At 42.3% G+C, this 24449-nt stretch overlaps 1 protein-coding gene across 3 annotated transcripts in view; it reads right to left on the bottom strand.

The window, feature by feature from the left end:
• Nucleotides 1–24449, bottom strand: part of cylda (cylindromatosis (turban tumor syndrome), a) — a 72073-nt gene that overhangs the window by 21801 nt on the left and 25823 nt on the right. For all 3 annotated transcript variants that reach the window (XM_038806705.1, XM_038806704.1, XM_038806707.1), the window contains 6 exons: nt 23616–23718; nt 19154–19249; nt 18118–18243; nt 6953–7326; nt 5228–5393; nt 1233–1374 (listed from right to left, as the gene is read on the bottom strand). In XM_038806705.1, the coding sequence (XP_038662633.1) occupies nt 1233–1374; nt 5228–5393; nt 6953–7326; nt 18118–18243; nt 19154–19249; nt 23616–23718 (1007 nt within the window). The remainder of the gene's footprint in view (nt 1–1232; nt 1375–5227; nt 5394–6952; nt 7327–18117; nt 18244–19153; nt 19250–23615; nt 23719–24449) is intronic.

Raw genomic sequence — 24449 nt, 5'->3', positions numbered from 1 at the left:
GGATATTTGGGAATTAAGGGAAATGAGGATAGTGCCGGTATATCAGCCACGATCGCATCAAACAGAGGTGCAGGACAAAAGACTGAATGGTCTACCTTCCAATTCTCATGTTGTTTTTGTTCTTATACAGATCATTTTTTTCCAACTCAGTGCAAAAATTATCAAGAATTTATCCATTCTCACATCAGTTATGTGCAATAATCTTTACCCCCCCTCCCCATCTGCCACATGAATGTCTTTATCCATCTAGCACTGAGATTGGAAGAAAAGGGAGGAATTCTCCGCAAGGCCCAACACCGTCGTGAAACCTCTCCAGGTCTCACGACGGCGTCAGAAGCCTCCCCCGGTCCCCTATTCTCCCCTACCCGGGGAGATAGGCGGGCCGTACCGGGAAACACGGCGGCCGGGCCTTGTCCCTGGCTTCAAGGCCCGTCGCGCCAAGAATGACGCCGCGGCGGAGCCTAATGACATCAGCCACGCATGCACGGGTTGGACAGCTCAAACCCGCGCATGCGCGGTTGCCGTCTTTCCCCTCAGCCGCCCCGCAAGACGTGGCGGCTTGATCTTGCGGGGCGGCGGAGAGGAAAAGAGTGCGTCCCCTTGAGACGCCGGCCCGACGATCGGTGGGCACCGATCGCGGGCCAGTCCCCTCCCGAGCACGGTCGTGGTGCTCGATCCCCGATCCGCCCCCCCCCTTGGCCCACACTTACCTAGCGCGCCATGTTCACGACGGCAGCGACCAGGTGTGGTTGCCGCCGTCGTGAACAGGTCGGGAATGGCAGGCCGCTCGGCCCATGCGGGCCGGAGAATCGCGGACTGCCGTGAAAAACGGCGGCCCGCGTTTCTCCGAGCGGCGTGTCGGAAAACTGGACACGCCATTTGGGGGGGGGGGGGAATAGCGAGAGGTGCGGGAGCGGACCTCCTGCTTTTCTCCCACCCATCGTGGTTGCGGAGAATCACGGCCAAGGTGTCAGGTGCTAAAACGCAAATTTGACCACAGTGTCAGAATTAACTAGAGGGGTTAGCTCACTCTTAACTGCCCTCTTGAAAAAGGCCTAGTGAGTCACTCAAGTCATGTTCACAAAGACAATTTATCAGTACCATCCCAAGCGCAATTAGGGATGAGCAATAAAGACGGGCCTAGCCAGCACCACACACATCCCACAAATTAATAAATACAAGCCAAGCTCCCAACCATCAGAGAGCACTAAAATTGGCATAAACAGACTTACCAGAACAAAGTAGAGTCCAAATAACAGGAATTGTAATGTCCTTGAATACCCTTTTTCTTCCCAACCATGATAGCTAGGCCTTCTTTCTCCATCTTGGGAGGAGTGTTTTCTTTAACCACTTCACTTCGATATCCTCCAAATGCTAAAGCAAAAGCAAACGGTCAGCAAATTTTCCAAGCTGCAGCTATTAACTAAGAAATACAAAGCAGGGACCAGCTGGTTTTGAAAAAAATCTCAGCACATGATTACTCGCAACAGCCCAAATTTAGCAATAGTAATGACCGTGATCCTCTCAGTGCTCGCTGTTATTACTCTGTAAAGTGAACAGCAACTTCTGCAATCTTCATATTCATAATTAAACACAGAAATCCAGGAATTATTGTTGGCAATTCCCCATTCCTGCCGAGAATGATGACGGCCTCACAGTAGAAATCTTCAGAAATCACTCATCTTAAATTAAGATATTTGGTAACAAGGTCACAGTGTGGTATATTAACAAGAATACAAATTGTAGGAGAGACGGTAACTCAGGAATAAGCAAACCCAAATTTAGGCTTTCACCATTTTGAGACCTTTACCAGATTGGAATTAAGAACAGGGGAGTGAATTTGTTTTTGTAATCACTTGGACTGTGGCACATATGGAACATCACCATATTTAAGAGTCTTCTTATAGAGCTCCTGAACAGTCCACTCAGGGAGTTTCTATTTGTCTAATACCAAATGCACACTACCCTTGCTCCCAAGGGCATACCCGACTTATCCAAGTTCAGTTAACTTGGATTCAGGTCAGCAAGACCCCAATAATGTAAACTACAGTTTGCCAACATAATACGCTTCCTATTTGTCTAGCCAGTGCTACTGTGCCCTTTAAGACATTTGCTTGCAGGGTTATTTGAACTCCAGTGGCAAGAAATCCAACCTCCAGGGACAGGACAGTCCCTTCAAGCTTCACTGATCAACCAAGCTGGCTGAACAACGAATATTGTTCTGAAATGCTACCCACATCCCAGGCTGAAGTGTCAGAACAGAATCCAAATTTCCATCGTTAGAAAAGGTTCTCTCAAAGCCTCCCTGAACTGATATTTTTTAAAATCCACTCATAAGATGATACTTAATCAGACAGCTGACAAATACCGGTTTTGAGCCCTCTCTCGGTGTATAGTAAATGCAAAAGGTGTATGCAGGACCTCTACCACCTAAAAAGGACAAGGGCAGCAGACACATGGGAACACCACCACCTAAAGTTCTGCTCCAAGCCATTCAGCATCCTGACTTGGAACTACAATGCCATAGCTTCAATATCACTGGGTTAAAATCCTGGAACACTCTGCCTAACAGCACTGTTCACCACCATCTTCTTGAACCGCTGCAGAGTGGGCGGCATGTGGCACAGTGGTTAGCACTGCAGCCTACGGCGCTGAGGATCCGGGTTTGAATCCCGGCCCTGGGTCACTATCCGTGTGGAGTTTGCACATTCTCCCCGTGTCTGCGTGGGTTTCACCCCCACAACCCAAAGATGAGCAAGTTAGGTAGATTGGCCACGCTAAAATTGCCCCTTAATTTGAGAAAAAAATAATTGGGTACTCTAAATTTCTGTTAAAAAAGTTAACTGCTGCAGTAACTACTTCCCCAATTCTCCATTCACCAACCATCTTAAAACTTTGTTCAAAACATCCATATGTCTACAACTCAAAATTAAAAGCTGCCACAAAAATCAGCATTGCTAACCAAATTCACAAATGAAATCATGCCACATTGCATAAAAAAGTCAAGTAATCACCTAAATGCTTAGTGCTTGTGTCCTGTATATAACTTTGTGTCTCTAGTATAATTGACAACTGCAGTGAGAATATCTGAGCTGTAGGCAGGTGTCTGTCATCTGCAACTGGCAAATCTGATGGCATGTGGGAGGAGGAAGAGGTGGGAAGAAACAAAGCAATTAGCTTCGGCCCCATTGTTGGCCAGAGACACCAATGGCTGATCTAATATGGTCACCACAGTGTCCCACTAGGGGGTTGGACATGCTACCCTCCACCAGTTAGTTCCTGCTGCCTCCAGTTGTGCAACCCCTTCTGTCATCTGAAAGATGTTGCTGTCATGATTCAATAGCTGGTGGTGTGCGGAACCTGCAAGATGTGGGTGTGGGGAGCAATGTTAAGTGTGTGAAGGTGAAGTAAAGTATTTGAATGCTAGCTCTGAGTCCTGATTAATAGAGATTGTTGAGAGATATTACAGAATAGATGAGTGATAAGGGTGTGATGATTTGAGCAGTGACAGAGTCTAGTGGTGCAGTGATGGACTGTGGCATTTAAAGATGCATTTTGAGATCATTGCATGTCTTATGGCACTGCATGCAAGTCCTGGGGACCAAACTACTGTCTTTGGCCTGCAGGTCTATCTGCTCACACTATCTTCTGAATGCATCTCTGTAGAGCTTCTTTCTTCTCCTGCAGATTCAAGCATTTCTCCTCATTCCTACCTCCAAACTCTCCAGTGCAGTGTCGGAAAACCTTGGAGGCTGTTCTCTTCCCTGTGTGGTTTCCTCACTCTTTCGCAGCTCAGATTCTTTTTAATCATGGCTCCCAAAATCTGCTCCAGCCACAATGTATTGCCACTTTGAGCAGTGCAAGCTAGCTTTCAGTGGTGCGAGGCGTTAATGATATTGGCCCCTGACTAATGTGTCTAGCCAATGAACAGCATGGTTAATGCTGGTTGGGCACAGATCATTGAAATGAGTAATGGCACTAAGTTGGCATGCTGCCTACATTGCAATCAGAGACGGATTCATTGTGCACCATGATTCCTGCACTTGCTCGTGTGGGGTGAGTATCCAATTTAGTCCCCTAATAATCTAATCTCAAGAAAACAGTCAAGAAAACGAAATATTTTACTTAAAACAAATCAATTTTTGTTAAACAGATGAAAATGTAATTTAAAAATGCTGCGTTTCCATTTAAAAGTATGCTTAAATGCTTGTCTATAAGCTGCTATACACACATCTGTTAACAGTTCACACGATCTGTTCACTCGTTCATAAACATTTTATAAGATCATGTAGAACCTAATTTGAAATGTTGCATACACATGTGACCAAACATCATTTCAGAAGTACAAGATTTATATCCAAAAGATTTATCAAAAATATTGTAGATATGAAACTGTTCCTCCATAATTGGCACCAATGGTGCGTGCATAAAATTAACTCAGTTTTCTCCATTGAAACAGAGATGCACACAAACAAAACACGGGTGAAGCATAATCTCAAAGTTGTAAATCATCAGAAAAACTCCCTCCTCTCCTGCCAGGTTAGAATTCCAAAGGGTTAGCAATGCTCAGGTAAACATTGAGAGGAATGTTTCCCCACCCCCCGTGTAAATATCTGCCAATGGCTTATAATTATTTGTTTTTAATATTGTAGTGGGAACATACTCTCAATTCTTTCTTCATAACACATACCTTAAATGGAGCATAAATTACTGTCCCAGTTTAACTATGATCTGTATTTTTTCAGTTTTCAATCACAAAACTCTTGGCAAGATTTAAACACATCCCATTTTTTGATTCACTGCAATCTTTTTGCCCAGCCTAAAGACATACCTTTATATCATCATTCTTTTTACTCTCAACAAATATTTTTCACATAGCTTAGTAGTTTCACTTTCAACTATCACCACATTAATTTATTGTTTTTCATTTTGCGCAATTGATTATCAATTTTCCACTAAACTGATAGTGAGGGGAATCAAAAAGAGGAAACATTTATTTTCTATATGTCTTAGTTCAAAATGTTATCTACACTAACTGATCCACATGGCAAGCAGCTCTGTCAAAAATACAAGCGATCCAGCAGATTGACCCAAGCAGCATCTATGAGGATTGGATTAGACAACATTATATAAAGAACTTTCTGAAAAAAAAGCTATTAGAATTGGCATTAATCACACATCAACAGTAAATAAGCAGAGTGGAAAGGTTAATTATATTTTAAATTACCAATTGAATTGCATCTTTCAATTTGATTTGAGTGATGAGGTAACGACACAAATCTTGAATCGGGCCGGCAACTTTTAAGTTTTACAAATAAGGCCTTCTTCGATGCACATATAAAGTAACGCATTCCCTTGAAAGTACCATCTGTACAACCTGCACTTTCTTCTTCCTGAATAAAAGCAAAAATCTAAAACTATTATTTTGAACCAAAAAACAAGCAACAATCACACTCTTCAAGAGTTAGGGAACCATGGCAGCCATGGTTCAGTGATAATAGGTGTATCCCTCAAACAAAAGCTGGTGAGTTTGAGTCTCACTCCAGGGTTTTGAGCATAAAATATGGGTGACACTTCATTAATGCACTATCAGAGGTGCCAACCTTTTGCAATAACATTGAACTGAGACTCAAGTCAGATTTTAAAGTTGCAAGTTAAAGATCCCATGGCATTGAGAGCAGGGAATTTCTCCTAATGTCCTGACCAATATTTAACTCTCAACAAACAAATAATAACAAATTATCGGGTCATTATCACACTGCTGATTTTGCTGAACGTAAAATGACTACCATGTTGCCCTTGTCTGTTAAAGAACCAATGGCTCAAACTCATTTGTTTAACGTGACTTGTTTATCTGGATGCTTATCTTATTTACAGAGATGATAATAACAGGCACTGTCCTAAATTATGTTTCACTATCTAAAGTCTACAGTGATTACACAAATCCCAAGTTGCATCAAGACATATATGGCCCGGAATAGGGCATTCAATGCAGAAACCTATCACAAATGTTTATTTTGTGAAAGCCATTAAACTCCCCTGGCCAATGTTGTCGGCCAATACTGGAAAATGCAAGCATCCCACATCAGAGAAATGAGAACTAGAAACCAGATAAAAACAAAGTAATTCTGGGCAGTCTATCGAAATGCAGAAAAGAGACAAATAATAATTATTTTTTAAAGTTTAAAGGAAACAGATGTCAGGCTTTTAGATATCAAGGGTGGGTTTCATAGTGTCATGGTAGGTGCAGGGGTGCTTGCCTGTGGAGGTGAATGCAGAGTTTTAGTTGGGAAACACACAAGTCCACTTTCCTCCATGTCTGGCTCACAAACAGTCCTGTAAAAGCATTTGTATTCTCCCCAAAGTGATGATGTGGCGATGCCGGCATTGGACTGGGGTGGACACAGTAAGAAGTCTTACAACACCAGTTTAAAGTTCAACAGGTTTATTTGGAATCACTAGCTTCATCACCTTCATCACCATGAAGCTGCGCTCCGAAAGCTAGTGATTCGAAACAAATCTGTTGGACATTAATCTGGTGTTGTAAGACTTCTTACTGTGCCCAAAGTGGTCATTGCACCCTTCAGCTGCCAGGTTTCCTTGAGGCTGGGAAAATTAGTTTGGCGTTGCTGAGCCAGCAAAGCAACTTGTAACAAAAGGTTGCCAGCCTCATTAAAATATTTAAATTGACAACATGCCTCCAAGATGCAGAATGGTTACTCAGCCCTCTCTCCACCTGCACGAAGCGTGTGGTCGAGGTTCGAATATTTAAAACTTTAACATTTGACTCGATCCAAATCCAGCCACTTTTGGATATTAGACTTCGTCCCCAGGTTTCTCTTTTGTTAAATATTTCACTTTTTTTATAGTAAGGCAAGCCAAGTGAGGGTTAGAATCTATTATGCAAGGGAAAGAAAAATATTGCATTTAGCTTTGTATCCATTCTACTTACAAGTTCAAGTCCAGCTGTTTGTTCATTAACACCAAGAGGCTGACCAATCCATCGAATTACTCCATAAAGAGGAGGATTTTCCTTCACTTGTACCAATGATCCCACTTCCAAACTAGGTTGTTCTTTCATTGACACTCCGACTGGTTCTGCATCCTGATTTGCACTGGCATTCACATCCATCATTACTGATTGGACAGACAAGGAAAGGGTATGACCAATGCTTCCATTAACACTAGGTTTCTTGGTGAGGCTGAAGGGCAACGAATGGAACTTGTTTTCATTTGAAAGGGAAGCTTGAAATGAGGACGTGGTGGGTGGTGACTGACTCAACTTAGAGTGTTCATCTACTAGTGATTTTGCTGTATCTTCACTTCCTACAAAAATATCATACACAGCCAATTTAATACTTTCAGTAAAAAATAAGTGTAAATAGTAGCACCATTATCAGGTTTTTAAAAAAATGTTAACCAATTTTAAACGTTGTCAGTTATAGAAATAAAGAATCAAAAGAATGGTTATAGCAAGGAGACCTCTATTCAGTCCATCATTTCTATGTTGGCTCTCTGTAGGAATGCAACTAATCCTACTCTCCTGTCTTTCCCTGTCGCCCTGAAAATCTTCCTCTTCAGACAATTAACCAATTTCTTTCTGAAAGCCAGGACTGAATCTGCCCCAATTATGCACTCAGGCAATGCATTCCAGATCCTAACCCATCGGTAAAAACATTTTTCCTCATTTTAGATCATGTGGATAATTGAATTAGAATGCTATTTGAATACAATGACACCTCTCATTGCCTGCACAACATTCCTTTAATTCACTAAGAATGAGTGGCCCGAGAGGATCAGAATTTACATGCAATAGGTTAACAATTGTCATCTTTTCAAACCGATAGCAAGTACAAAAATCACAAACCATTGGCAGGAGCAAGAGAGTTAGTTCTCAGTGGTCAGGTTACACCCACCATCCCTATTGGACATAGAACATACAGTGCAGGCCATTCGGCCCATTGAGTCTGCACCGACCCACTCAAGCTCTCATTTCCACCCTATCCCAATAACCCCCCCTAACCTTTTTGGACACCAAGGGCAATTTATCATGGCCAGTCCACCTAACCGGCACATCTTTGGACTGTGGGAGGAAACCGGAGCACCCGGAGGAAACACACGCAGACATGGGGAGAACGTGCAGACTCCGCATAGACAGTGGCCCAGCAGGGAATCGAACCTGGGACCCTGGCGCTGTGAAGCCACAGTGCTCGTCACTTGTGCTAACGTGCTGCCCAATATTGTAGAGAACAGCTTAATTAACAGGAGTGAGAAACTCTTAAACACATGAGACTTTTCAACACAACTCTGTGGTCAAAACTAAGGTCCAGTTTAGTATTTTTTTTTAAAACTTGATTTGCATACTAGTTTTATTTAATCCAATATCATTCTGGAACATATAAATTAAAGGAAATTTATTGCCGAGTTAGCCAAGACCCACTCGAGTCTGAAGCATGAACCCACTCAAGCTAACTCACCATTTAATAGGTGCGCAAGCTTAAATCTGATGCACTTCAAAACATAGCCACCACTTTCTCCTTCCATTTTCCTAAATACAGATAGCTTCCTGTGCAACCTTCTGCTCCTCCACCCCTTTGCCTATTGCGTTGGAAGGACTGAAAAAAATATTTGAAACAAAGGTATGAATTTGAAATTTTAAAAGTGACTACAGTTCTTAAAGATGGTCACTGCAAGTTCCTTTTTTGCAGCCAGTCCTGGTGTGGGAAGGATTCTATGCATTTCCCTCAGAGGCTACTAATTAACTAAATATGAAGACTTTTTGTGAGATCAAGTATAACATCAGATTCAAAGATTCTATCAAATCCAATTACCTTTTTTAGCAGTAACATGACATTACAATATGTTTTTTTAAGATACAAAGAGATTTTTTGCTAACGTTTCCCATGTCCCCTTGTACTGTGTTCAGCTCTGGGCATCACATTCAAGGCCTTGAATAGGGTGCAGAGAAGGTTTACTAAAATTACACCAAGTTCAAGGGCGACTTCGCTTATGTAGAGAGACTGGAGAAATTGAAGTTGTTCTACTTGGAGTAAAAATGCTGAGAACATTTGATAGAGATCATTAATGGTTTTGAGTAAATTAGGAAAAACTGTTTCAAGTGACAGTATGATAATTAAAAAGTGATTAAAGGCAAAGGAACCAGAAGCAGGGAAAGATGGTTTAATGACAGATTAGGGGAGGCAGTGGCAATGTGGTATTATCTGGTGATCCAGAGACCCAGGATAATATGCTGGGGACCTGGGTTCGAATCGCACCATGGCAGATGGTGGATATTAAATCCAATAAGTATCTGAAATTTAAACCATTGCTGATTGTTAAAAAAACTCAGCTGGTTTACTAATGTCCTTTAGGGAAAGAAAACTGCAGTCCTCATCTGGTCTGGCCTACATGTGATTCCAGATCCACAGCAGTGTAGTTGACCCTTAAATGCTCTCTTGACTCTGAAATGGCCTGGCAAGCCACTCAGTTGTATCGAACCACTACAAAGGCAAAAAAGGGAAAGAAAGCAAACAGACCACTGGAAATGACAAAGACAAACCCAGCGGTGCCGATCCTGCAAAGTCCTCCTTACTAATATCTGGGGGCTTGTGCCAAAGTTGGGAGAGCTGTCTCACAAACTAGTCATGCAACACCCTGACATAGTCAAAATGACAAAGTCATAGTGACAAAATTATAGCTTACAGTTAATGTCCCAAGCACCACTATCACTATCCTTGAGTATTTCCTGTCCCACCGTCAGGACAGACCCAGCAGAGATGGAGCCACAGTGGCATGCACTCAGGAAGGAGTCCTCAACATCGACTACGGACCCCATGAAGTCTCATGGCTTCAGGTCATCAGGAAACCTCCTGATTACCACGCCATCCACCCTCAGCTGATGAATCAGTACTCCTCCACTTGGAGGAAGCGCCGTGGGTGGCAAGGGCACAGAATGTACTCTGGGTGGGGGGGCTTCAATGTTCATCACCAAGAGTGGCTCGGCAGCACCACTACTGACCAAGCTGGATGAGTCCTAAAGGACATAACTGCGAGACTGGATCTGCGACAAATGGTGAAGGAACCAACAAGAGGGAAATATATACTAGACCTCATCCTCACCAACCTGCCTAACGCAGATACATCTGTCCATGACAGTATCAGTAGAAGTGACCACCCCGAGAACCTGGGTTCAATCCCTGCCCGGGTCACTGTCTGTGTGGAATTTGCACATTCTCCCCATGTCTACGTGGGTCTCACTCCCACAGCACAAAGGTGTGCAGGGTAGGTGGATTTGCCATGTTAAATTACCCCTTAATTGAAAAAAAAAGTAATGGGTACTTTAAAATTATTTTAAAACAAGGAGTGACGACCGCACAGTCCTTGTGGAGACCAAGTCTTGTCTGCACATTGAGGATACTATCCATCGTGTTGTGTGGCACTACCATCGTGATAACTGGGATAGATTCAGAACAGATTTAGCAATTCGAGGCTGGCATCCATGAGGTGCTGAGGACCATCAGCAGCAGCAGAATTATACTCAATCTGTAACCTCATGGCCTGGCTTATCCCCACTCTACCATTACCACCAAGCCAGGAGATCAACCCTGGTTCAATTAAGAGTGCAGGAGCAGCACCAGGCATACCGAATATGGGGTGTCAACCTGGTGAAGCTATAACACAGGGCTAGTTCCATGCCAGCCAACACAAGCAAGAGATAGACAGAGCGAAGCGATTCCACAACCAATGGATCAGGTCTGAGCTCTGCAGTCTTGCACATGCAGTCATGAATGATGGTGGATAATTAAAATATCTCTGGATGAGGCTCGACCACAAATATCCGCATCCTCAATGATGAAGGAGCCCAGAACATCTGTGCAAAAGACAAGGCAGAAGCATCCACAAAAACGGCGCTGAGGACCCGGGCTCGATCCCGGCCCCGGGTCACTGTCTGTGTGGAGTTTGCATTCTCTGTGATTGCGTGGGTCTCACCCCCACAACCCAAAGATGTGCAGACTAGGTGGACTGGCCACGCTAAATTCCCCTTAATTAGAAAAAAAATAATTGGCTACTCTAAATTTATTTTTAAGAAAAAGAGAAAAAAAAACTTCAGACAGAAGAAGTGCTGAGTGGATGATCCATCTCGGTCTCCTCCAGAGGTCCCCGGCATCGCAAATGACAATCTTCAGCCAATTCAATTCACCCTACGTAATATCAAAAAACAGCTGAAGGCATTGGATGCTGCAAAGGTTATGAGTCCTGATAATAGTGAAGACTTGTGCTCCAGAACATGCCGTGCCCCTAACCAAGCTATTCCAGTACAGCTACAACATTGGCATCTACCCGGCAATGTGAAAAATCGCCCAGGTGTTTCCTGTACACAAAAAGCAGGACAAATCCAATCCAGTCAATTACCACCCCATCAGTGTACTCTCAAATAGTGATGGAAGGGGTCATCAACAGTGCTATCAAGTGGCACTTAATCAGCACTAACCTGCTCACTGAAGCTTAGGTTAGGTTCTGCCAGGTTCGCTTACCTCCTGATCACATTGTAGCCTTGGTTCAAACATGGACAGAAGAACTGAACGCCAGAGGGAAGGTAAGAGTGACTGCCCTTGACATCAACACAGCATATAATAATAGAGTATGGCATCAAGAATCCCTACCAAAACCGGAGTCAATGGGAATCATGGGGAAACTATCCACTGGTTGTAGTCACAAAGGAAGATGGCTGTGGTAGTAGGAGGTCAGTCATCTCAGTCCCGGGACATCAGTGTAGTATCCTAGGCGCAACGATCTTCAGCTACTTCATCAATTACCTTCCTTCTAACATAATGTCAGTTGTGGGGTTGTTCGCTGATGATTGCACAATATTCAGCACCATTCACGACTCCTTAGACACTGAAGCAGTCCACGTACACATGCAAAGACCGGGGCAATATCCAGGATGGGCTGAAGTGACAAGTAATATTCATGCCACACATGTGCCAAGCACTGACAATCTCCAACAAGAGAGAATCTAACCATCACCCCATGACATTCAATAGCATTGCCATCACTGAATCCCACACTATCAACATCCTGGGGGTTACCATGGACCACAAACTGAACTAGCGATATACTGTGGCCAGAAGGCTAAGCATACTGCAGCAAGTAACTGGTCTCCTGACCCCCCAAAGCCTGTCCACCACCTATAAGGCACAAGTCAGGAGTGTGATGGGAGCTCCAATGCTCAAGAAGCTGGACCCCATCCAGGACCAAGCAGCCCACTTGTTTGGCACCCCCTCCACAAACATTAATTCCCTCCACCACTGCACAGTGGTAGCAGTGTATCCCATCTACAAGATGTATGGCAGAAACTCACCAGGGGTCCTTCGGCAGTGCCTTCCAAACTCACAACCACTACCAGATGGAAGGACAAGAGCAGCAAATACATGGGAACACCACCACCTGGAAGTTCCAGTTCAAGTCACTCACCATCACCTTCTCAAGGGCAATTAGGGATGGCAACAAATATTGGCCTAGCCAGCGAAGCCACATCCCGTAGAAAATGAATGGAAAAAAATGTTTAGATCTGGAATGCACTGCTCGAAAGAATGGCCAAAGCAAATTTAATGCAGCTTAAGAAAGGAAATGGGATAAGTACTTGAAGGCAACAAAATGACAGGACCACAACGGATGTACAGAGGAGAGGAACTATTTGGATAAGTCTACCAAAGAGCCAGTTCAGGCACAATGGATTGAATGGCTCACTTCTATACTATATCAATCCATGATAATGGTTTGGTATCATACGTCGTCAAAATTAAAAAAAAATTAATTCAGACTACCCAATAATGTTTTTGCCAATTAAGGTGCAGTTTAGCGTTGTAAATCCACCTAACCTGCACATCTTTGGGTTGTGAGGGTGAAATGCACACAGACATGGGGAGGATGTGTAAACTCCACACAGTGACCCAGGGCCGGGATCGAATCCGGGTCCTCTGCGCTGTAGGCAGCAGTGCTAACCACTGCGCCATCGTGCCGCCCATACTCGTCAAAAGTGACCAAAATTAAGCAATACATCTCAAAGTGCAAATCCATGATCATCTTCTGAAGAAATTCTTCAGTAAGATTCCTTGAAAGCAAATTGGTTTTATGAATATTTTGTTGAATTTCACACCTTCCTATGGCAAGGAGGTATGTGCATGCTTATGGAGTATAGTTGAGGTATTAAATAAATACTTTGCATCGGACCTTACCACGGAAGCTGCTGCTGCACAGGTCATGGTGAAAGGAGAGGTAAGTCACACATTTGAAGGATTTAAAACTGATCAAGACGAGGTACTAAAAGTTGATACTGCACCAGGACATATTAGATACAGTAAATAATATAGATATAGAGAAGAGTGACAGTGGAAATTGCGGAGACATTTTCCAATCTTCCTTTGACTCAAGGGTGGTGCAGAGGACTCGGGCCAGAGGACTAGGATAATTGCAAACGTCACACCTTTGTTCAAGAAAGGGCATAAAGATAAGCCTAACAAGTACAGGCCAATCAGTTTAACCTCAGTGGTGGGGAAGGTTCCAGAAATGATAATTTGGGACAAAATTAATAGCCACTTGGGTGAATGCAGGTTGATTAAGGAAAGCCTGTATGGATTTAAGGGAAAGTAATGCTTCACTAACTTGCTGGAGCTTTTCGATGAGGTAACAGAAAGAGTTGATCAGGGTGATGCTGACTGATAGACATTCAAAAGGCATTTGATAAATTGCTGCACGAGTTGATAGAAAAGTTATAACTTATGGAATAAAAGGGACAGTAACGACATGGATACAAAATCCCTGAGTGACATGAAGCAGAGAATGGTGGTTAATGGAAGTTTTTGACTGCAGAAAGATTTGTGTGGAGTTCCCCATGGGTCAGTGTTAGGATCCTTGCTCTTCTTCATATATATTAATAACTAGACCTGTGTACCAGTTACAATAAAAACATTTGAGAATGATACAAAACTTGGAAGCATTGTGAACAGCAAGGAAGATAGTGGTGTCAAAACGACATAGATAAGATAAACCATTTCACCGCACGAATAGTTCAGATATCGAATGACTGCCCGAGTATGATGGAGGCAGGTTCAATTGAGGCATTTAAGAAAAATAGGATTATTATTTGAAAAGGAAGAATGTGCAGGGCTATGGGGAGAAAACCAGCCAGTGCACTAGGTAAACTATTCCTTTGGAGAGCCAGTGCAGACACACTGGCCAAATGTCCTGTGCAGTAACCTTCTGTGACATATTCCCAAGCTGAAGGACAGGCAGACTCTGCCTTTGCAGAGGGCACCAGCCAATAAATCCTTTTCTTAGCCTGGGATTCACAAACAGAAACGTGAAGTAGCTTTCCCATTTCTACTTGTGGGCAGGCTTATTTTTAACTGAGTGGCTAGCCAGACTGAAGGGCTGAAACTGAACCAAATGATGCACACATGCCTACCTACTATGTTGACGTACAGATTGTTTACTTACTTACCTTTATTAAACTTACACTAACAGCAGTAATTTGGGTAAGGCAAAGGGAAACTACTGTGGGAGGGCCAGCTAGTTACTATTTAATGCTTGAACGAATTACATGTTTATCAAAGCTGGTCTGTAGGAGGTAGTCCACAAGTGATTGACTAAAAGAGATGGTGGGGGAAATAGCAAATGCGCTTTTAGTAATTTACCCAAATTCGCTGGACTTTGTGACGGTTCTGGCAGATTGGAAAACAGCAAATGTGACGCCATGGTTTAAGAAAGGTAGACAAAAGGCAGGTAACTAAAGGCCAGTTAGCTTAACTTCTGTAGTGGGAAAAATGCTTGAATCTATCATCAAAGAAGCAATAGTGAGAAATCTGGATAGAAATTGTCCCATTGGGCAAGCGCAGCATGGGCTCATGAAAGGCAGGTTATGTTTGACCATTTTATTGAATTCTTTGAGGACATTACGAGTGCGGCGGACAACAGGGAACCGGTGAATGTGGTACATCTGGCATTTGATAAGATGCTGCAAAAAAGGCTATTGCATCAGCTAAAAGGTGCAAAGCCTTACGGGTAATGTATTAGTATGGACAGAGGGTTGGTTAACTAACAGATAGCAAAGAGTGGGTAAAAATGGGCATTTTTCTGGTTGGTGAACAATGGCTAGTGGTATGCCTCAGGGATGAGTCTTGGGACCGCAATTGTTTACAATTTACATAGATGATTTGGAGCTGGGGACCATGTGTAATGTGTCAAAGTTTGCAGATAACACGAAGATGAGTGGTAGAGTAAAGTGTTCAGAGGGCACTGGAAATCTGCAGAGGGATATAGATAGTTTAAGTGAGTGAGGGTCTGGCAGATGGACAATGTTGGTAAATGTGAGGTCATCCATTTTGGTAGGATTAACAAAAAAATGGACTATTATTTGAATGGTACAAATTGCAGTATGCTGCCCTGCAGAGAGTCCTGGATGCCCTTGTGCAAGAATCGCAAAAAGTTCGTTTGCAGGTGCAGCAGGTAATTAAGAAGGCAAATAGAATTTTGCATTTCATTGCTAGAGGGATGGCGTTTAAAAACATAGAGATTACGTTGCAGCTATATAGGGTGCTGGTGAGGCCACACCTGAAGTACTTGAGAAAGGATGTACTGGCACTGGAGGGGGTGCAGCGAGATTCACTAGGTTGATTCTGGAGTTGAGAGAATTGGCTCATGAGGAGAGACTGAGTAGACTGGGACTATAGTCATTGTTCTTATAAAAACATACAATTATGAAGGGAATAGATAAGATAGAAGCAGGGAGGTTGTTTCCACTGATGGTTGAAACTAGAATTAGGGGGCATAGCCTTAAAATAAGGGGGAGCAGATATAGGACTGAGTTGAGGAGGAACTTCTTCACCCAAAGATTTGTGAATCTGTGGAATTCCCTACTCAGTGAAGCAGCTGAGGCTATCTTGTCAAATGTTTCTAAGGTAAAGATAGATAGAGAGCGGGTGGGTAAATGGAACTGAGTCCACATAAAGATCGACCATGATCTTAGTGAATGACGGAGAAGGCTCGAGGGGCCAGATGGCATAGTCCTGCTCTTGGTTCTTATGCAAGTGATAATCGAATAGCTTATATTTATTCAGAATCTACATAAAATAAAACATCACAGAATTCAAATAAAGATATTTAGTTGATTAAAATTGAGTAACTTGAGCAGCATCAAAAAGGTTAAACCAAGTAAAGAAAATAAATTTCCATGTCAACCAAATCAATGCTAATTTACAAGCTTTAACCTAGAGAAGTACATGTGGTCAGTTCGCTAAAATGACAATGGGAAACAGCTATTACAAGGTGGTAGAGTATGAAGTAGCAATTAAAGATTGGACATAAAAATGTGGAATTGTGCAGATATATACATCATTTCATACCTACTCAAATGTTCCAAAGCACTTCAGATACAGTTAATTACTTTGAAATCGAGTAACTTTTCTTAGTGACAGTCTGAAAAAATTGCATATCAAAAATAAAAAAGCGTTTCTTATTCACAAAGATTATCAAATAACGCAACATACAGCAGGCATACGGAGTCGATCTAATGACTTCCAACAACATTGCTGCCTTATTGTCTAATGTATATCTAAGAAATTTCAAAATATGCAATTGCCTACAAATATTAAACTTGTGTTCAAAGCAATCTGTGCTTTCTAAAACATAGGATTAATCTAACCTTTGATCGTTGACAAACGTCAATCAATAAATGGATATTAATACAAGAAAAATAGTTTTTTAAAAATTAAACATATTACAAATTGCAACCCGAGACTAGATATGCTTGGTGAATAATTGTTGCAATTTAAAAGAGACAGGAAGTGAATTTTTTTTTTTATTGCCTAAAAGTCAATTTGAGATAGTAAAGAGCATGATATATTCTAATTTCATGCCTTAAACTATTAACTAGTATTATTATTTTGATGTAATTGAAAATTTGAGTCTACAAGTGCATGCTAATAAAGTGTCAGATCCTTGTCATGAACTTCAATATGAGGTTTTAACATGGTGCCAGTTAGTTGGACAAGGGGTATATGGAGATAGCATGGGAGTGAGGCGTTAAGGTAAATGATCAGCCATGATCTAACTGAATGATGGAGCAGGCTTGGTGGGTTGAATGGCCCAGTCTTGTTCCAAAAGAATGTGCCCAGATTCACAACAGCCAAAGGTACTGCCAGATTGTCATGTGTTTTAAGATAAGTAATTTTAACATTTCAATTAAACTTTGATCATTAAGCATTTACTCTCTCAAGAATTTAGAATTTTTTATTCAATCCAAAGTTTATTTACTAGGAGTCAATAACTAATGATTAGCAATTGACAATCTTAATTCTGTTTAACCATTGATTATTATTTAAACCAAACGTATCTGCCCAAATTTGCTTACACGTTCAACATTTCCCAATTGAAATGGTGGCACTTCTTTTTTTATTGTGTACAATTAGATGACCTTTAACCTCAGAAGTATCATAGAAACATAGAACAGTACAGCACAGAACAGGCCCTTCAGCCCTCGATGTTGTGCCGAGCCATGATCACCCTACTCAAACCCACACTATATCCACACTATACCCGTAACCCAACAACCCCCCCCCCCCCAACCTTACTTTTTAGGACACTACGGGCAATTTAGCATGGCCGATCCACCTAACCCGCACATCTTTGGACTGTGGGAGGAAACCGGAGAGCCCGGAGGAAACCCACGCACACACGAGGAGGACGTGCAGACTCCGCACAGACAATCCATTCAATATCCATTCAATTGCACTGATTTAGAAATAAAAGATAAATTGAACTCGCCATTATAAATACTAATATATGACAGTGCTAAATTATTTTAGCTCGTGATCTATATTAACAGCGAGCTTTTCCCAAAACGCTGGTGAAAAGATTTTGCAAATCTAAAACCAATTTTAAAACTTCAAACCCTTTTATCAAAGATGGGCAACAGCACATCTACTTGATGAATAACTGCTGTAACAAAGTTGGATTTTGTCAAGGAAGTACCAGTGGTATAGGAAATTGCAATCAATCACAAAATAATGCAGTGATTGCATTATTTCAGATAATATCTGCTGATTCCAAGTTCATTACCTTCGTCAATATACCATGTACTTTTTGATTTTGTTTGTTGATCAATAGATGTGCCATTTAATGTGCATCGTAATTCAGATCGGCTTCGATTATGTCCTGGAGGCTTTCCCGATTGTGAAACCAGTCCTGTTGATGACAAAATTTAACAAGGTATTGAAAGATCAAAGGAATCTTATACAGCGTACCATGTGGCTTGATTGAGGAGATTTTCACAGTAACTTCATTGCAGTGTTAATGCAAGCCTACTTGTGACAATAATAGATTATGAATTTAACATTGCTATTGATTTTAATTATCAGTCCACCTGCTTTTGGAAATCATGGCAGAGCAAATTGAAGGGCTAAATATTAAACATATTGAAGCAATTTACTGTGTAATAAAACATAACTACAACACATTTATCATTTTATGGTAATGTGTTAATATCAGGACAACATCTTACACAACTGCAAGCTGATAAAATCATGTCATCAGCATCAGGAAACAAATATTGCCCATTTTGGTACACCAATTCAATATGGTTTCTGGAATGTAAAAATAACCGCAGTGAATTGTCAACTTTATGCAAATATTTCACAGGGTCACAAGAAGGCCATTCAGCCAATATCAATTATCCATCCACAAAGACCTTAAAAGTTACCCACTGCAGCATCTAATCAGTTCTTGTAACAAAGTCCGAACATCTATGCAAATTAATGCTTATAAAATAACAATTGGACTTCATTTCAGTTCAGGTTACTTGGTTAATACAGCATACACCAAAAAGGTCCCAAGTTTGATCCACAGACTGTGCAAAACTACTGGTCCTGACTGCTAGCCAGCAATTCTATTTTGTACTGTTACATTTATATTCCTGATGGACCAGGTTCTATTATAGATTATGATCATATTATATCAGCAGCTTCCAGAAACCCATCATGAGGTAATGTTCTAAATAAACTGTAGGAATAGATTTAGAGCACTAGTTGCTTTACAGGTCAACATTTGATGAATAAAATATCTTCACAATGTGGAACAGAAAAGAAAACTGCCCTACCTTTATTTTTTGATCTGTTGCTCACGTTTGAAGAGATCTTTTCATTGATGCCTCTCGATACAAAGCTTTGTTTCACCGGTCGTGATTCTGGGGTGTCTGCAATGTTTGCACAGTACCCAATTAGCACACAAGTATCTTCAACACAGGTTCACATTTTGTTTAACAGTAGCATCTCGCAGACCTGCGGGCACACTGTTTACGCATCCCAGAGCATCGCACTGCCATCAGCAGTGCCCGAGAAACCTCATTCCAACAAACCCAATTAAGCTCAAAACTTTAGTTTATTGTTTCAAAGTACATATAAATACAGCTAAAAAGTTGGTGCAGAAAGACATATTTCTGTTGTTTACACCTCAATGGAAGCATGTTATGAAACCCCAGTGTGCGCGGTTCTGGTCACCTCACTATAGGAAGGATGTGGAAGCATTGGAAAGGGTGCAAAGGAGATTTACCAGGATGCTGCCTGGTTTGGAGGATAGGTCTTATGAAGAAAGGTTGAGGGAGCTAGGGCTTTTCTCTTTGGAGCGGAGGAGGATGAGAGGTGACTTAATAGAGGTTTATAAGATTATGAGGGGGATAGTTAGAGTGGATGTTCAGAGACTATTTCTTCGGGTGGATGTAGCTGTTACAAGGGATCATAACTATAAGGGTCAGGGTGGGGGATATAGGAGGGATGTCTGAGGTAGGTTCGTTACTCAGAGAATGGTTAGGGTGTGGAATGGATTACCTGCTGTGATAGTGGAGTCGGACACTTTAGGAACTTTCAAGCGGTTATTGGATAGGCACATGGAGCACACCAGAATGACAGGGAGTGGGATAGCTTGATCTTGGTTTTGGACAAGGCTCGGCACAACATCGAGGGCCGAAGGACCTGTTCTGTGCTGTACTGTTCTATGTTATGTGCGAGTGCATCTGAAACACTGTTCATGCATGGAATGTTGTTTTTTGTTTTGGATATTAGTGACAAACGTCTGCGGAAACAGTGGGAACTCAAATCTCTTGGATTAATAAATACTTTTATTGTTGTTTAAAGTAGAAGAAGGATAATGAAACATTACATAGAACAATCTTATACTTTGGCACATTAACAGTAAGCACGTAGTCCCCCAAAGACTGGAAATCCAAAAGCATCTATTTCACCCGTAATCCTAAATTTTACTGAGACCTCTCTATTTCCCAAATAACAAGCATAAATCTATTGGTCAAATCTAGCCAATGACTACCACACTGTATGGCCTAAGTGACCAGGAACTGGGGATGGTCTTTAGTTCAGTGAAGAAAACAACCTTTTGCAACAACTGGCTTTTGGCCTTCAGTATCTGCGGCTGTGTGGTTTCCGGAGATTGGCGGCCCCCCTCTATCTCTCTGTTGCTTCTTCAACACCTCGGGCAATCGCCGGGCACCGGATATTTGGCGGGGGCGGGAATCGCGCTGCGCCTGTCGGCCCCCCTACCCCCCCCGGTGATTCACCGGCCCGCGATGGGCCGAAGTCCGCTGCTGTAATGCCGGTCCCGCTGGCGTGAATCAAACCACTTCCCTTACCGGTGGGGCGATCTGGCCCCGGGGAGTGCCCCCACAGAGGCCTGGCCCGCGATCGGGGCCCACCGATCCGCAGGCTGGCCTGTGCCATGGGGGCACTCTTTTCCTTCCACGTCGGGCATCAACCTCCGCGACGGCTGACGTGAAGGTGACCCCCCCCCCCCCCGCCGGCGCATGCGTGGCGATGACATCAGTAGCCGCTGACGCTCCCGCTCATGCGCGGACTTTCGGCGACCGGCGGAGTCGCTTCGGCCCCGGCTGGCGCGGCGCCAAAGATATTTCCGCCGGCCGGCGGCGCGCCAACCACTCTGGCGCGGGCCTAGCCCCTAAGGTAAGGGCTTGGCCCCTAAAGGTGCGCAGGATTCCACACCTTTGGGGCGGCCCGACGCCGGAGTGGTTCACGCCACTCCATCCCGCCGGGACCCCCCCGCCCCGCCGGGTAGGGGAGAATCCAGCCCCGCATCTGTGACTAACCTGCTTCCTGGCTCACAGCATTTTATTACCACTAAATGCATCAACTGCGAAGAAAACTATTCTTTCTGGTTTCTTCCTTTCTCTTAGTTTCTGACCAGGGTTGGTTTACAAAATACATGATAGTTTTATTTTACTTGTGCAAAGTACAATACACTCATTGTAGAGTTTTCTGCAGGCACCTGTATAAGCAATGAGATATTTTAACATTTTGGCTCATATCAATTTGAGAAACTGGGAACTGGAACTCTTTCAGGCACACACAATTTCAACAACCGAGACAGGTAAAACCAGTTCACTTTGCTCAAAAGAGGACACTCTCCTATACAATGTAACACTATTTTCCAATACCCACACCAGACACCACACTAGCACCAATTACATTTAGAAATTATTTCTTCCCCCCCCTGTCCTATCCCCAGAAGAGTGCAACTTTTTAAACTTCTATGGCATGTTATTTTAAACTGTTCTACACTGATCTTAGCAAGAAAGGGAAATGGCAATGGTAAACCGTATAATGACATTTCAATAATTTGGTTAATGTCAAATACATCAAACTGGGAAAAAACGATTTGGTCCAATGATTGCGAAATTTGGAAATCTTTCTACTAAGCTTGGAATGGAATTTTAATTACTTTGAATTTGTGAGAAATTAGTATAGTTAATTTAACAGATGGTAGCTATTTATCACAATCATGAAATTTGGCCTAATGGACAAACGTGGTAGATGCAGAACATTTAATGATACAGATAAATTTGTGGGGAATATTGTGAGTCATATGTATTAGCAAACTTGCATTGAAAAGTATATTTTCTTCAGAAATAGTTTAGTCAATATACAAGTTGTAAAGGATATATTTAATTTAGTTTTTTATTAACCACACTCCCATATATTAGTCATGACAGAAATATTAAAAATGTTATTCTATTTGTGATTTTTTTGGACATCCACAGTCTCATTGCTACACAAGAGATTCCATATTGACAAAACCCAGTTGAACATCGTTTTGATTAGAATAACAATCATTGGAAAAAATGTGGTCCATTCAGCCCCACAAGTCAGTTCCACTATTCAGTTAGATCACTGCTAATCCGTATCTTCCTTTTATGCTTTTTGGTTTCTTATCCCTTAATATTCTTGTTTAATGAAAATCTATCAATCTCAGGTTTAACATTTCAAAGTGACCTAGACAGTGTTCAAGATTTCCAAAACTCTGTCCTCACATCATCCCTGATTGACCCAGCTATAATTTTATTATCAATAGAATCCCTACAGCACAGGAGGCCACGTGGCCCATCAAGTCTGTACCCTCTGAAAGTGCATCTACAATCAGTGCAACCCAGCGCGCTGATCATCCACCTAACCTCCAAAACTTTGGACTGTGGGAAGAAACCGGAAGACCCTGAAGAAACCCACGCAGGCACAGGGAGAAAGTGCGAACTCACACACAGTCACCCGAAGCCAAATCAAACCTGGGTCTCTGGCGCTGTGAGACAGCAGTGTTAACCATGTGCCATCGTACCTCCCCTTATTCTGGACTTTTCTCACCAGAATAAATGGTTTCTATCTCTCCTACCAAATCATTTGATGTTCTTAAACAATTTAATGATATCACCTCTCAGATTTTGAGCGAAAAGAATGGATTTACAAGGGCACTGACATTAACATTGTGTTTTTCTTTTCTGTTTAAAACAAATATTGTATTCCATCTTTCACTTTGAGAAAAGTTTTATCTAAAAAATTTACAATACATACATGTCTCCGTCTTCAGAGATTAATTTGTATCATCTACTAAACAGACTGGCTCAAAACATTGTACAGATTTACATTGCAGAGTTAAAGATATAGCTCTGTGACATCATAAAGAACATAACAACATACAGTAATGCTCCAGCAACAGTAATTTATGCAAGCAACCATAACTCATGGTATGAACTAACTGAATGTGAACATACACCTTGGAAGGAATGTAATACCCCCCACCTTCCCCAAGTGGAGTTCAGAGACGAGCGGGCTCCGATGGGAACCTTGCTGCTTTCCTACCTCTCCCAGTCAAGCTCAGGGTAGGAAGGATAGAATGTACCTTTCCCACCTGCAGACAAATTGAGGCACTCAAGGGCCTTATCCCACCATAGGTGGCATTTAACCAGCTGCAGGCAGGGTTCTTGCCATCTGAGGAGACCGCCTGGAAAACCCTGTGGCCTTGAAGGCAAAGGGGACCCTAGCTCACAGCCACTCTGTGCCCAATCGAGGGACCCATCATCGGGAATGAGGGGCGCCGCGGAAAGCCAACCCTGCTTGCCTTCCAACAGATCTCTCAGTAAGACAACAGAATCTCATGTGACTTGGTCAATCTTCTCTACAAACCTCATTAAATTTAAAAACATTTTGAATCCAAGGAGTTTCCAGAATTAACTTTTATAACTTTAGAGGACCAAAAGGTATATATACCTAGTATTACATCTTCTATCCATAGAAGGGAGACTTTTCCTTGCGGAATATTGTACAGTACTTTTCCTTCCCATGTGCCATCCCAATCACCCAAGACATTGTCCTGAAAACAGAAATTTTAATAGTTCAGTGGTTTTTACTTACATTAAGCATTCTTGTACTGCTCATGGGATTAAAATAATGCCCCGGCCTAGAGTATACATGTTTAATGATGAATACATAGTACACAATACAAAGAATGTAGTTATTTTGCAGCAATGGCTTTTTAATATTTCTTTCCTCCTCTACCTGTACTTTTTGTCTTGATTCCATTCCATTATCGATGTTTCAGTTTTCTGAACCCTCCACTGCAGCAGTTCATTACCCTCCCTCCCTGCCCACTGCACTATATACAACAGTGGCAGGGTGCGGGGGCTAGAGAAGAGAAATGATGATTCACTGGGTGCCCCATGGATCAGTATTGGATCCAGAATGGTTTCCAATTTACATGAATTTAAATTCAGCAATTCAATGCAAAGTGGTCAGATTTGCTGATTACATCAAGCCGAGAGGAACATAGAATTGGAAGAGATCAATTAGAAAAACAGACAATACATTGGACAAAGCATTTAGGAGGCAGAACAATGACGGCACGATGGCACAGTGGTTAGCACTGTTGCTTCACGGCACCAGGGTTCCAGGTTCGATTCGCGGCTTGGGTCACTGTCCGTGCGGAGACTGCATATTCTTACTGTGTCTGCATGGGTTTCCTCCGGGTGCCCCAATTTCCTCCCACAAGTGCCAAAAGACATGCCGTTAGGTAATTTGGACATTCTGAGTTCTCCCTCCGTGCAT

The sequence above is a fragment of the Scyliorhinus canicula genome, chromosome 9 (genome assembly GCF_902713615.1).
Source record: "Scyliorhinus canicula chromosome 9, sScyCan1.1, whole genome shotgun sequence".
NCBI classification, from domain to species: domain Eukaryota; kingdom Metazoa; phylum Chordata; class Chondrichthyes; order Carcharhiniformes; family Scyliorhinidae; genus Scyliorhinus; species Scyliorhinus canicula.
The sequence above is the reverse complement of the archived record's forward strand: the minus strand, read 5'-3'. Positions and strand labels throughout refer to the sequence as shown.